Source organism: Phodopus roborovskii, unplaced genomic scaffold, assembly GCF_943737965.1.
Source record: "Phodopus roborovskii unplaced genomic scaffold, PHOROB, whole genome shotgun sequence".
NCBI lineage: Eukaryota > Metazoa > Chordata > Mammalia > Rodentia > Cricetidae > Phodopus > Phodopus roborovskii.
The window spans coordinates 254942-270087 of NW_026126513.1; the positions used below are offsets into that span (position 1 = coordinate 254942).

Below are 15146 nucleotides of genomic sequence, written 5' to 3' on the forward strand. Positions count from 1 at the left end.
TATAGCTTTAGCTAGAACTTCAAGTACAATATTGAAGAGATATGGAGATTAAGGGCAGCCTTTTCTTGTTCCTGATTTTAGAGGAATCACCTTAAGCTTCTATTCAGTTTGATGTTGGCTGTTGGCTTACTGTATATTGCTTTTATTATGTTTAGGCATGTTCCTATTGTCCCTGATCTCTTCAAGACCTTTATAATGAAAGGGTGTTGAATTTTGTCAAAGGATTTTTCAGCATCTAGGGAGATGATCATGTGTTTTTTTTTTTTTTTTCTTTTTCAGTTTGTTTATATGGTGGACCACACTGATAGATTTTCATATGTTGAACCATCCCTGCAACCCAGGGATTAAGCCTAGTTGGTCATGGTGGATTATTTCTCTGATGTGTTCTTGGATTCGATTTGCCAGTATTTTATTGAGTATTTTTGCATCAATGGTCATGAGGGATAGTGGTCTATAGTTTTCTTTCTCAGTTTTGTCTTTGTGTGGCTTGGGTACCAAAGTAATTGTGGCCTCATAAAAAGAGTGTGGTAATGAACAATCTGCTTCTATTGTATGAAACAATTTGAATAGTATTGGTATTCACTCGTCTTTGAATTTCTGGTAGAATTCTGTACTGAAGCCATCTGGCCCTGGGCTTGATTTTGGTTGGGAGGCTTTTGATGACTGCTTTTATTTCACTGGGGTTATAGGTCTACTTAAGTTGCTTATCTGTTCTTGATTTAATTTTGTTAAGTTGTAGTTATCCAGAAATTTGTCCATTTCTTTTGAATTTTAAAATTTTTTTGGAGTACAGGTTTTCAAAGTATGACCTGAAAAGTGTCTGTATTTCCTCAGTGTCTGTTTACATCCTTCTTTTCTAATTTTGCTAATTTGCATGTTTTCTCTCTGTTGTTTGGTTAGTTTGGATAAAGGTTTGTCTATCTTGTTGATTTTCTCGTAAACCCAACTCTTTGTTGCATTGATTTTTTTGTATTGTTTTCCTGCTTTCTACTTTATTGATTTTAGCCCTCAAATTGATTATTTCCTGGCATGTACTCCTCTGGGGTGAGTTTGCTTCTTTTTATTCTAAGGCTTTCAGTTGTGCTGTGTAATTCTCTAATGTGACTAGCCTTCGTTTTCTTCATATGGACACTTAATGCAATGAACTTTTCTCATATCACTGCTTTCAAATTGTCCCATAAGTTCAGATATGTTGTCTCTTCATTATCATTGAATTGTAGGAACTCTTTAATTTCTTTCTTCATTTCTTCTTTGATCCAGGTATGGTGCAACTGAGCATTGTTCAGTTTCTATGAGTTTGTAGGGTTTCTGCGATTTGTATTGTTGTTAAATTCCAACTTTAAAGCATGTTGGTCTGATAAGATACAGGGGACTATTCGATTTTTTTTTTTAATTTGTTGAGGTCTGTTATGTCGCCTAGTATGTGGTCGATTTTAGAGACGTACCATGTGAAACTGAGAAGTAGTGACATTCTTTTGTGTTTGGATGGAATGTTCTATAGCTGTCTTTTGTTTCTTTGTTAAGTTTCTGTCTGGTGGTATTGTCTAGTGTTAAAATCTCCCACTATGAATGTATGAGCTTTTATGTGAGCTTTGAATTTTAGTAGCATTTCTTTTACCAATGTGGTTGCCTTTGTATTTGGGGCATAGATGTTAAGAATTGAGACTTTGTGCTGATGGATTTGTCCTGTGAAGAATACAAAATAACAGTTTTCATCTCTTTTGAATGATTTTGGTTTGAAGTCTAACTTGTTAGATATTAGGATCCAAGAAGCACGTGTCCATTTGATTGGAAGATCTTTTCCCATCCATTTAACTTGAGTTAATGTCTGTCTTTGAAGCTTAGATATGTTTCTTGTATGCAGCAGAAGGATAGATTCTGTCTTAGTATCCAGTATGTTAGCTTGTGCCTTTTTATAGGCAAGAAACCATTAAGTGAGGGAAAGTTAAGACCATTAAGAGTGAGTGGGGATGAGGTAATGTTTTACTATTTTTTTTTTTTTTTTTAGATTTTTTGTTAGCAGTGGCATTGTGAGTCTAATCGCCCTGGGCTATCCTTTGGGTTGTGGTGAAGTGGGATTGTTTATTGTCTATGTTATGTTATGAGTGTAGTTAACTTCCTTGGGTTAACTTTCTGTAGGGCTAGATTTGTAGATATGTATTGTGAAAATCTAGCTTTGTAATTGAATACATTTGTCATTGTTACATATGTATGTATATACAGGCTTGTTCCTAAATATACAAATACAAACTATTCAATCTATATAATGCCATTTGTAAGTACATTTTCCAGGATGACCAATCAGTAATGGGTAACCAGTTCATGTGTTCTTCTCTAGAAAATGCTACCACCATTCCTGAAGTACCAATATGTCATTGTCTAGGACTGAGGCTCTGTGTACTGTCCTCCATTCACTTTAGCATGTCTATTCTTGTTGTCCAAGTCCAGTTTTTGTTCAGGCAGTCATGTTTGTGAGTCTTCATATGTATAACTTCTGACATTTTTAGGAGACACAGTTTCACAGCAAACTCCCTAATCTTCTGGTACTTATCATATTCCCTCCCATTTTTGTCAATGTTTCCTGAGCCTTAGGTGCAGGAGTTAGATTGTAGACATTGGCATGGGTCTAAAATTTAGAATTCTGTGTCTTGACTGGTAGTGGTTTTCTGCAATGGCCACCTCTACTAGTAAAGTCATGGTTCTTGGATGAGGAGCTACAACCTCCACTTCACTAAACCATGTGTATCCCGTACACATTCATTGCACAGGGTCTGCTTATTTGAGTCATTTATTCTCTTTTATTGAGTTGTAATATTGAGTTTTTAAATCTTCTATTTAAAGTCAGTTGAATAAGTTACCTGTGTTTCTTGTCTCATTATTGTGTTAAAGATATTCAGACCTTTGTCTAGAAAATTTCAGAGCAATACTGACTAAAGTTAAATGTATAAAAATGTAATTCAAAATAATGAGTCAAATATTCATAGGATTTAATTTACCCCAACATCTTCTATAAATTCAGTAATAACAATAAAATTCCAAGCAATATTTTTTTTAAATGTTTAAAGGATGAATCGTATGAGGACAAGTTCACTGCAGGTGACACCATTCTGTGGGGAAATGTCCTGGATCATATAAGAAAGCTTCTTAGGTATGAGTCTGTGAGTGACCTAACTACAGATTTCCTCCATGTTTTCTGTTGTAATCTCCTATTTGCGGTCCTGCCTTGATCACCAATGATGGACTATGAACTGGAAGGAGAGCTAAATAAATGCTTGCAGGCTGTAAGTACTTTTATCTCAAAGTTTATCCCAGCAACAGAAAGGAAACCAGGACATCAGCTCTCTGTACATTCTGTGTCTTCCATGACTGGACCTTCCTGATGTTGCTGTAGTTTGTTTTCTTCTCACTAACCCTGACCCTGTCTGCAGCAGGTGACCTGGAAGCCTGCCTTTGCCTTATAGTTCCCTTTCTTCTGTCCTTTGTGAGATCTGCACACTGCAGCTTAAATGATTACTTTGACTGTGTCTTCCAATGTCTTCTCTGTTAGCTCTAAGATTAACACTGATGCTTCTAGATGGAGTATACATGGAGAAATGAAGATAAAACCAAAGCCACAATACTCAGAGTCCAAAACCTACCTGAGGTTAAATTTCTACCAACACAAGAAAGGGGATACTAAACCAGGCAGAAAGTTCTGTTGTAGCTTCGTGATAGGTCCTGTGAGTGGTTAAGCTTTGTGTACTGGCTGCAGGTGTGTGGGGACACCTTGCATCCATAGCACAGAAATAAGTGTCTGAGTCTATGGTCTGAGAGGAGGAAATGCACAAAGAGCTACCAGGTTCCTGAGTGACTGTCATGGACTTCAGTCTTCCAATCTGCTCTGTTCCAGAAGAATTGGAGAGCAGGCTGATGAGGGGTCCCCCAGGACTTTGATAAAACCACTGCATACTGTTCAAAACTGTGGACAACTTGCACTGCAGCTCTGCACTCTCTCCCTCCTGCAGAACCAAGGACTCAGGACTCTGCTCCACTTGTTGCCCTTTCACCCCTGAGTAGAAACAGAGAAACAGACACAGATGGAGGTCACTGAGCATCCACAGAACCCTGAACACACCCCAAGTCCTCTGAGAAGGAGGCAGCTGTGCAGGACTCCTGAGCTGCTTCCCCACCCTCCATGTGCCCAGCACAGTCCTCTCTGTCCCTGAGTGTGGACAGCCAGACTCACAGCAAACCTGGGAGCACAGCAGCCCCAGCAGAGAGCACAGCAGCCTCTTCATGGTACTGTGTGGATGCTAGAGACAGAAGCAGTAACCAAGCCCTGGGCTGTGGTGTCAGGATGGCTGTGAATGTCCCTCCTCCTGCTCCAGGCAGCTCCACCCAGGAACCCTGCCAGGACAGACGCTGCAGAGTTCCTCCCCCCCCCCCACCCCAGGCTTCTGAGCCTGAAGCTCTTCCCAGTCAGACCTGGCTGAGATTCTGGGTGCTGCACAATGGGGGTAGGGGATGTTTTAAGATGACCCTCCTATTGTTTGGAATTAGGGATCCAGGAAGCAGGAGAGGAAAAGCCCCTTCCCAGGAGAACAAGCCTCAGTCCCAGAGCCTGGCTCACTCAGAGAAGCAACAGCTAAATGTTGAACTCAGGAAACAGGAGCTTGTTCTGATTGAAGACCTTTCTGGGGCCTGAGAGATGGCACAGCAGGTAAAGGTCCTTGTCCTTCTGGAGGCCTTAGTTCCCTCCCCAGCATCGACATCAGGTGGCTCACAGCTGCCTGTAACTCCAGCTCCAGGGGACTGGATGCGCTCTTCTGTCTTCCTCAGAACCTGTATACAAATGTCAGACAGACCATTCCTCATATACAATGAAAACAAAAAGAGTCTTTTTTGAAATATTGAAATTTTGAAATAATTTAAGCAAAATCACCACAGTAGAAAAAGGAAAGAAACTGGAACATAATGATCAAGCATGTATAAATGTAATGGTTTCAAAGTTTTGAATGCATTTTAAAAACTGGGATAATCCTGCACCAGGCAAGATTTGTTCTTAATGTTGTTTAAAATTGACCGCATAGGAAGTAGTGGCTTGGGGAAAGATAATGTAGGAGATTTGGCACCCAGAGTGACTGGGACACCAGTGCTGGTGTGTTATTGCTTATGGTGGCTGCAGAGAACAGTATACTGTGCAATCCTAACAGTAGAGAAATTCATTTTAAATATTAGAGAACAGTATACTGTGCAATCCTAACAGTAGAGAAATTCATTTTAAATATTTCAACATTAACTTGGATGCTTGAGAAATGATACTACTAATAAAAAGCAAACACAAAATATCTTCAATTATAACTCACAGTCAGCTTACAGCATCTCGACCCATTATTGTCACAAACAGTATTATAGAAACTAATGTCTTCCAACCTGTAGGATACTATGATGAAATTTTAAATGATGTAAAAAAAATGTTATCCTAAAAAACTGTGTTTCCCTCTGAATAGAGAAACTCCTTAGTGCTGAGTCCCCCACCCAGCCCTGATGCTGCAGGATGATGCAGAGCCCAGGTGGTACCTGGTCTGATAGCTGCATCTGTGCATCTGCAGCAGCTGCTTGGGACCTGGGGGCTGGAGACAGCTACACATCTTATGTCCCTTAAGGCCAAAATTCTACTGAAGGAAAAATCAGATCTTTTCTTTAAAAATTAAAAACTTAGATGACAGCCTGCACCTATGCTTGCATGATGATCACCATGGCTCACCCTCTAAAGCTGCAATCAAGCCCTCTATTAAATTCTTTCTACTATAACTTGACTTGGTCATTGTGTCTCTTCCCAGAATACAACAGTAAATAAGAGCAGAAGTCAGCCTGAACACTTTGTAGCATGGACCAAGGGGGGGAAGAATCTAAATACTTTGTGGAGTGACTCTGAAGGAGATTTTAAAGAACAGAGTCCATGTTCCTAATATAGCCATACATTTATGGGCTAATAACAAAATATTGTCAGCAAATTTAAATCTTTAAATTTTATAAGACATCTTGCTAGAGATCAATTCTTGGTTTTCCTGGAGGTATTATCTTTAAGAGGTCCTCCACATAGGGAAAGATCAGTATTTCTGGGGAACAAAGACAATCCTGTTTCTAGAAATCACTTCCATCCTATTCCGTCAGAAAATCCACAGATTGCTAGGTTTCTAGGAATTTAATCACAGTTTTGATGTTGTTTTTCAGGAGGCTGGTTAAACCCCACTGAGAGAAGGCACCCAGCCCTCCCTCACAGGGCCACTCCCCTCAGCCCTCCTGCACCTTGGTTTGTGTGCAGCTTCCCCTGCATCTCCCTCACTGTGTCTCTCAGAGCACAGTAGTACAGGGCAGAGTCTGACAGCTGCACTGAGGACTTCTGCAGGTGGAAGGAGCTGCTGCTCTTATGGAGGGTGGCGTGGAACCCTTGCTGCTCTGTCCTCTTGCTGTCTGTGGAGCTCTTCAGGAGCAGCTGAGGGGCTTTGTTGAGATATTGCATGTACCAGAAAACCACAGGAGTTAAATCAATAGTTTGATAGGTGCAGTTTATCATCACATCTGACCCCTCTGTGACAGTAACCAGGTCTTCTGTCTGGGTGGCTGAATCTCCACTGCTCTTCCCTGAAAATAAATAATAACTATATGAATAAGGAGGAATCACATTGCTATGTGAGAAAGAATGTAAAGACACCCACAGCTGTAAGAAAATGACATCATCAACACTTAGATAAATGAAACTCACCGAGCATCAAGAAGAGCAGCAGAACGGAGCAGGTGTCAGGAAGCATGTTCTCAGACGACAGTGACACTTGGTTCTTGAGTTCACCAAACTCACAGGACAAGTCTCCTCAGGACCTTATTTCAACTACTCACTCATAAACAAGGACCTCCTTCTGCACAGTGACAGTCTGTCTCTTGTGAAGACACAGCTTGATGAGACATTAACCACATCTGAAGAGGCAGTGCCCTCTGCTGATTTCCCTTCAACCTGGATCACAGATGTCTGCACAACACACAATGAACTCAGCAAAGGAGGCAGGACTCAAGTACCCAGTGGATGTTTGCAATCATCAGGGTTACTGAACTGTATGTATCTTATGGTATTTAGTGTGATAAATATACATTAAATTATATATATATATATATGTGTGTGTGTATTTACATACCTCCTATGATTTAATATGTTTTTAATTTTACTAGATCTTAGGGTATGTTATGAAATGAATTTTGAGTATATTAACCTGCTGCCTACAATCCTACCACTATTCCCTGACAATCTAGTTCCCCCCTCCTTTAAAATAAACACATCAGGGTTTGTACAGCCCATATATTCTTGGATGTGTGGCCATCAGTCGAGAGTAGTCTATGCACCAAGGGTTGCACCAATAAAGAAATATGGGTCCTCCCAGCAGCTACCAACTGCCCGTAGCTCCTTGGCTAAAGGTGGAAATGTCCACCTTCCCTCTGCTTGCTGGATTTGTGTCGGACCTTATCCTTTGCAAGTTTTATGTATGTTGTAGACCTCTGGGAGTTCATGTGAGTAGCTACCCTGCTATGGCCAGAAAACACTATCTCCTTGTTCTCATCCCCTGCCTTGCATTCTTTCTGCTCTCCTCTGCAGTGACCTCTGATCATTGGAGGAGGATGTGTGATGGAGATGTTCCACTTGGAGCCTAGTGTGTCACATCCTCTTCTTCTCTGAAGCACAGTTTGGTACCTAGACAGGAAATGACAAAATTGTATTTCAAGATTTAGAATAATTTTTAAAAACGGAATAAGGTGGAAATTCTCCTAAATTGTTTTGAGTGATTTAAGGCTAACTTTCTTATTTTGTGTATTTTAATGTCTACACTATAGCTGGCACTTGCCAACTAACAACTGACAAATGCTGCACTGGAAAGCCTGTGACACAGGATGTGGATGGGGCTCCAGGCCCTGTGTCAGGTTTGAGGACAGGCTGCAGGTGCCTGTGTAGCATTGTGCACTCGCAGCACAGAAGTACACAGCAGAGTCCCCAGGCTGGGTGTCTGTGATGTGCAGGGAGAAGTGTTTGTTTTTCTTATCCTGTAAAACTATCAGTCTTTGGTCCTGCTTTCTTTCAATAGTTGATCGAATGTCAATAATGAGCTTAGGATGCTCTCCTGGTCCTTGCTTATACCAAGGGAAGTAGGATGAAGTACTGTCTGTGTAAGTGCAGTTGATGACAGCACTGGCTCCTTCCTGGACTCTCAGGGTGGAAGGAAGCTGCTCCACCTGCTCTCCGTGGCTCACCCCTATGCAAAGAAATGGACAGAAAGGGGTAAGGTCATCTGGTCTTCACTTTCCAGGATTCTCTCTTTCTGCAATCACTAGAGAAAACCTGAATAAAATAAAGTTCCTTCCGGATGTCTCAGAAATGCCCACAGAGTATTCTGTGTTCCAAAAATCTTAACTCACCATCCATCTTCAGCCACAGGATCATGAATAAAGTGGGAAAATATGTCTTCATTGTTCTTCCAATTAATTAACGATCTAGTGTAGTTTGTGATAATTGCAGTTCAGATATAACTTCCAGGGTGTTGTTCTTTTTCAGTAAGAATTCTACTTCTAGAGTCATCCACTCAGCCACTGAGAAAATGTCTCTGGTTCTGCCCCAAGCCTGCACAACCAGCATACAAGGAAAAGTATTCTCTTCATACTCCCCAGCAGCTGAGGTCTACTACCACCTTGTGGTTGCACCCTTAACAGTGAGGCCTCTGCTGAAGTGTTCTCAGACCTGTGAGGGACTCAGACACATAAAGCAGCATATCAACAGGGTCCTAGTGCCGAGAGATCAAGAATGGTATTTATACACACTAGTGATTCTGTTTTCCATCTTTAAATCTGCCATACATTATGTATAGTACTTCGTATGTAAACGTATATACAAGATTTTTCATACATAAATGCATATGCAATGTATTTGTGTGTATATGTGTATGAGAGAGAAGGAAAGAGAGAGAGATTTCTTATATCTGATATCTGGAACTGTATTTACAGAGTGCTCAGATCATTCATCAAGCAACTCTCCCTTTTCATTTGCAAAATAATAATGTTCTTTCCATTACAGTGAGATCTTGTTGACAATACAGATATGATGTTTGTATGCATATATCTTACTTTCCAGAGATGATGTCCTGACCTGGAATCACAAATACACATAGGAACTACACTTTGGGAAGTTCTCAGAAGGCATTTGTTCTTGAGGATAGCACCATCCATTTTACTCACTCCCACCACATTTAGACTAAATTACTCATAGAAGAGCAGTGGTAGATTCCCTGGAGAATCTGCCAAACTTCACAACAAACTCAACTTTTCTCCTTCCCTTGGACCCCTTCAAGCAGCACACCACCCCATTTCTGGCTCACTCCCTTTCCTTTGTCTCAACTGTGAAAAGCTATAAACACTGTCTAACTGGTAACTCAGTGTACATATAGACTTGGAAAGTAGGTAGGTCATCTTCACTGTCCTTCTTGTCCAACATTACAGTTCCCCTGGTACCATCTCCTGTAATAGACAGCTTGCAGGGGCCTCTCCTCTCATTTTTCCTCCATTCGCCGAGGATTCATCACAACACCCAGTGCTAAGTGGAAAGTCCCCATCAAACCTCTCCCCTCAGGGTTCAGAGAATTTTGCAAAGAGGAAGCAGAAAGATTATACAAGTCAGTTGAGATGGAGGCATTAAGGAAATAATGCCATCCACAGAGTAAGCCTGGCTGACATATGAACTCACAGAGATGGTGACAACAAGCACATGGCCTGCAGAGGACCTATACAGATGGGATCCCAGTGCTGAGAGGTGAAGTGAACACAATCCCTCATCCCTAACCAAGAAGCTATCTCCAATTGACAACCTCTCAAGGAGGAAAACTTAGTTTTTGCCAACAGTACTTCACTGGGTACACAAACCACTCTTAAGGGCAAGCCTCATATCCAGCTATAGATGCTATAGATGGCCGACTCAATGAGCTCAATTTTATTTTTAGAGTTTTTTTAATCTCATAATTATTTGTCTGGGCATTATTTTACACATTGGTTGCTTGCTTATATATTATGGCTTCCAATATTGTGTTTTTATGAATTTTTATTTATGCATGTATTTTTGCATATATGTATATGTGCTTCTTATTCTTTTTATTTTTTCTCTTCTTTTGGCCTATTCTGGTTTGTTTACTCACTGGCTGGTTTTCTAAAAGGATAGAGAAGTGCAAAGTTACGTAGGTGGGGACAGGGGGAGGATCTGAAAGGAGATGTGGGGAGGAAAGCAATGGTCAGAATATATTACATGAAAACATTGATTTTCTTGATGATTTGATTACTTACTTATTATGTATACATTGTTCTGCCTACATGTTTGCCTGCATGCCAAAAGAAAGCACCAGATGCCAGTATAGGTGGTTGTGAGCCACCATGTGTTTGCTGGAAATTGACCTCAGGACCTCTGGAAGAGCAGTTGTGCTCTTAACCTCTGAGCCATTTTTTCCAGCCCCCAAACTCCATTTTCCACCAAAAAAAAATTTAAAAAAGAGAATTGAGATGCATTAGCCTGAGTCTTTCTTTCTCAATGTGGTCTAGGTTTGGAGCTCTTATTTCTTATTGCACACAGAATGGAACAGATCCTTTCCACATCCAACATGCAGAGGTGAAACTGGTTGATATTCCCTGGGGAGACTGCTTCTGCAGGAACAGGATGGAGATACAGTGCTCAGGATGAAATGTGGAAGCAGGGTTTCTTCCTATTCATGCTCATTTATCATCTGTAACATTTTTATTAATTATTTTTATATCATGTACATTGAAGTTTGTGCCTACATGTATACTGTATTGGGGTGTTGTATTCCCTGCTATTGGACTTACAGATGGCTGTGAGCTGCCATGTGAGTTTTTGAAATTGAACCCATGTCCTCTAGAAGAGCTGTCATTGCTCCTAACCACTGAGCCATCTCACCAGCTCCTCATCTAATCATTTTATAATGACATCATGCACATAGATTCTGCCTTGTAGTGGAATTGGATGAGGGGGGTTATGAATTTTTTACCTTGAAATTCTTTATGCTACTGGACACAGAAAATACCTATAGAGAGCAGTGTCAGGGAAAGGGTGATAAAGGATTGGCGAGAAACTGTTTCATAGTATAGAAACCTAAAACCATTCACAATTCTTGGGAATCTAGTATTCCTACAAAATAGATACAATCCTATCTGGGTTTCCATACCTCCCAAAACATAAATGGAGTGAAAGTAGATCATGGGAACATTAAATTTATAGTCAAATGAAATAAAATTAATTGAGATTTTCTAAAAATAATGATCCTATAGGGTGTGATATGGCCGTGAACTCGATGGCTGAAGCAGAGATAGGAAGGATGCTTCTTTATGATGCCCTGCTTTATCATTAAACCCAACAGATATTTCTTGTATGAAACCTGCTCCTGGCAACCTGGAGAATCTCAGAATGGCAGCAGTTACTACATTATTAACATATTTAGTAAAAGTCACATTGACAGCCTCATCTTGATGGTTTCCTGATATAAGTTCCCTCTTTCCAGAAGTACCAGGTACTTCTCAACAGAAGTAGTGATAAAGTGATGTGGGATGCACTATATACTGCAAATATGTGTTGCTTTTATTGGTTGATGAATAAAGCTGTTTTGGCATATGGCCAAGAAATATAGGGCCACTTGGGCAATCCAAAGAAACATATGAAACACAGAAGATGGAGTCAATGTGACACCATGTAACCACAGCAAACAAGGTATAAGGTGAGTCACCAGGCACTTTGTAGTAAAACACAGAGTAATAGAAATGGGTTAATTTAATTGTGAGACCTTATCAGCAATATGCCTGAGCCATATATCATGCCTGGCATCACCTATCACCCACTGTGATTTGGCCTTTTTAAGAAGAGTTGATGGGAGCCTGAGTGCATTAGGATGGCTCTAAGAAGAGGATGGCCATGCCTGAGAAGCAGGAGTGGTGCTGCTGTAGAGGGTGGACTATAACTGGTTGCAAGGCATGGTTTAGGAGAGAAAGGCAGTGAACAAACTCAAGAATTTCCCTAATATAAACTAGGAAAATTAGTCAAATTTTATGCAAATGGCAGGGCAGTGCAAGAAGAGTTGGCAGATGATTCATTGACCACCTTAGTGGAGGTGGATGTAAAGGGACTAAAGATGAGGCTGAAGAAAGGTGACACATCTGTTCAGAATCATTCAGTCACAGATGGAGGTGACAGCTCGAGAATCAGAGCTGGCTTTGGAGAAGTTGAACGAAATTGAAAATCGAATAAAGACAAAAAAATATTGTGACTGAAAAATGAACTGGAGATGGCTCAGCAGTCTACAAGTGGACGCGGTGCTCAGTACTTACCTGATAAAGTTCACCAACTTGAAAGAAGATGTAAAGTTAAAGAATGTGGAAAAATAATTGGAAAACAAGAATTTTAATGAACAATTGGCTCTTTGAAATGGAGAGGCTGATAATGGAAACAGCACATCAAGAAGACAGAATGAACAGTTTGTCAGGGCATTACTGACAACCAGAAACAAATGGATTCACAGAAAGACTCATGTTGATTAAGGAGAGGAGAGGACAGTGACAACCGATCACAGTTGACTATAAATAAATAAACATATAAATAAATAAATAAATACTGTGAGCTTAGCATCTTGGTGAAATTTTTCCCTTACTAGAAGCTAATAAGAAAATTAGAGGTCAGAATCAAGAAATAAGTGAAAATCTAGAAGAATCAGTACAGGAAATGGATAAGATGACTGATGACTACAACAGGATAAAACTCTTGTGCATCAGACAGATATTACTGTGCACCACATTTTAAAAAAGAACGGGCATTGGTGATTCAAGTCTGAGAGCTCACAGACCTTCTAAAAGGTTGGGATGAAGAGGGTGATCCAGGCATAATGACTGTTGGTGCAAATATAGAAGAATGGAAGTAGCTTTTCTCCACTGAGAAAACTCTTTCACGTTTATATTTTGATTAATCCTACATTTTGATTTTAAGGATTTACAACAGAAAATAACATTTATATCGATTTTTAAAATGATTATCTTATGTCTTGTCTACAAAATTTCTAAAACCTCTATCTGTAGTCATTAAGCTCATTTTTTTTAATAAAACAAGCACTTTCAAGTCCAGATTAATAAGGTGGTGATTAGGAAAAGATCTATCAAGATCAGTTAGACAGAACTTTCAGAGTACTCTCTTTCTGTAACTAATTACCACATTCCAATCTCATCTGATTCCTCCACTCACTATTAAGACCCTAGGATTATGATGGTTGCTATTTGTGACCACTCTGAGACGACTGAATGAGTAACTCTTATTGTAGAAGCTGCCATTGTAGTGTCACAAGTTCTAGCCATGCTCACCATAGACCTTACTGACAAATAGGAACTGTTTATTATCTGGAAAGCCTAGATCATTTATATTTGAAACAAGAGATGTTGCAATGGGGATGGAGCTGAATGAATCACAAAGGGTCAGTTAATTCCCTTGGGAATCAGCACTGTTTTCAACACATTTAATCATTATATTTAAAAAGTTATCCCCTACTGTGTGATATTTAGGAGTTTTCCAGCTTTTCTTTTGAAAGCAATATTTTAATGAGAATTTCTGCATGTTATTACATTGTAGATATGTATTTTGAGGAATCAATTGCTGTATTTTTGTGATACAAATTACAAATATATCTATCTAATATGTAATGTATCATTGGGTCTCATAATTTGCTACATAAAATATTTGTTGTGTATCTCATAATTAAATATATTTTTTAAATTTCAAGACAATGCTGACATTGTTGTGATTAAAGATGGTTTGCTTTGTACAGCTTAATTAATTAGTAATTTAGGAATTAATTAGTTATTTTATCAAATTCATGGTGAGCAGAATAGCTTCTAGTATTGCCCTGTGTTGTGTTTTCTAAACATAGGTTGGAAACAGTAGCTCTCATTTTCCAATCGAGGGAAAGGACTGAAATGATCCTAGAGTGTGTAAGACAGTTTATATTTTATGACATTAGCAGAAGCATTTGGAAAAAGAAAGTGCAGATTTTACTCAAGTGGGCTGATATTTCAGAGCATTTATCCTTCTAGAAGTCAGTATTACATTAGTTTAAGTGTGAACTTCTGCTGTGGTAATTTTGTGATTCCTCACACCTTTTTTGTTGGTGGAGATCTGATAAAAAACACACCTCTGCAAAAACCTCCTGCAGAGTCAACCTGTGTCAGGGCTGTAGCTGCATACCCAGCTGCAGTTTTGGACCAGGCTGCAAGCTTGCTGGAAACACAGTGCTTCAGTAGCACAGAGGTAGGTGCCTGAGTCCTCCAGCTGGGCATCCCTGATGTGCAGGTTGCTGTTGCGCTCCTTAGAATTGAACATTGCAGTTAATCTCCCATTCTCCTTTTTTCCTGGAGTCATGTAAAAAAGATTTATGAGGCTGCCCCTGGGATTCTGTCGGAACCACTGCACATTTGCCATGGTTGCAGAAAACTTGCATGTCAGTGTAGAACTAGCTCCCTCTTGGAGACTCAGGACTGAAGGACTCTGCTCCACCTCAACTCCTCTCACCACTGCTTGGAAACAGAAAAGCAAACCAGAATCATGAGGGGTTTTCACCCACACCTGTCAAATATCCCAGGAGACACCTTGAGGATGACTGCCCAGGAGCTCTAGGTTGGCTCATCCCCTCCACCCTGACGTCTCTGGAGAATCCCTAAAGCAATGTAGAAGAGCACAACTCACAGCAAATCTGCACAAACAGAATCCCCAGCACAGCTCCCAGCTTCCTCTCCATGGCCCCTACCCAATTGCTGGGATGTCCTCTCCAGCTGTGAGGGTGTCAAGTATTATGCTTACACATTAAATTCTCTCTGAATCACCCAACTTCCTCATTCATTGAAAAAGAAGCCCCACCCACTTCCACCTCACGAATTTGCATGGCAATCTCTCCACAGTTATGGCTGACAATGATGGGGACCCAGGGACACTGTACTTCTAATGTAACACTTCTTATGAGGGGAGTTGGAAGGAAAAATGCCTGAGGAAGAGGAATACATGCCAAATACCGGTGGGAAAAGTAATAGTTATAGTGTGTTAA

At 40.2% G+C, this 15146-nt stretch overlaps 1 gene segment (V, D, J or C); it reads right to left on the reverse strand.

Annotated features, from left to right (window-relative positions):
• Window positions 1–14263: 14263 nt before the first annotated feature.
• On the reverse strand, window positions 14264–14843 carry LOC127230560 (T cell receptor alpha variable 22-like). The segment is given in 2 exon segments: window positions 14264–14619; window positions 14792–14843. Coding segments are annotated over 2 exon segments (408 nt in total).
• Window positions 14844–15146: the final 303 nt, after the last annotated feature.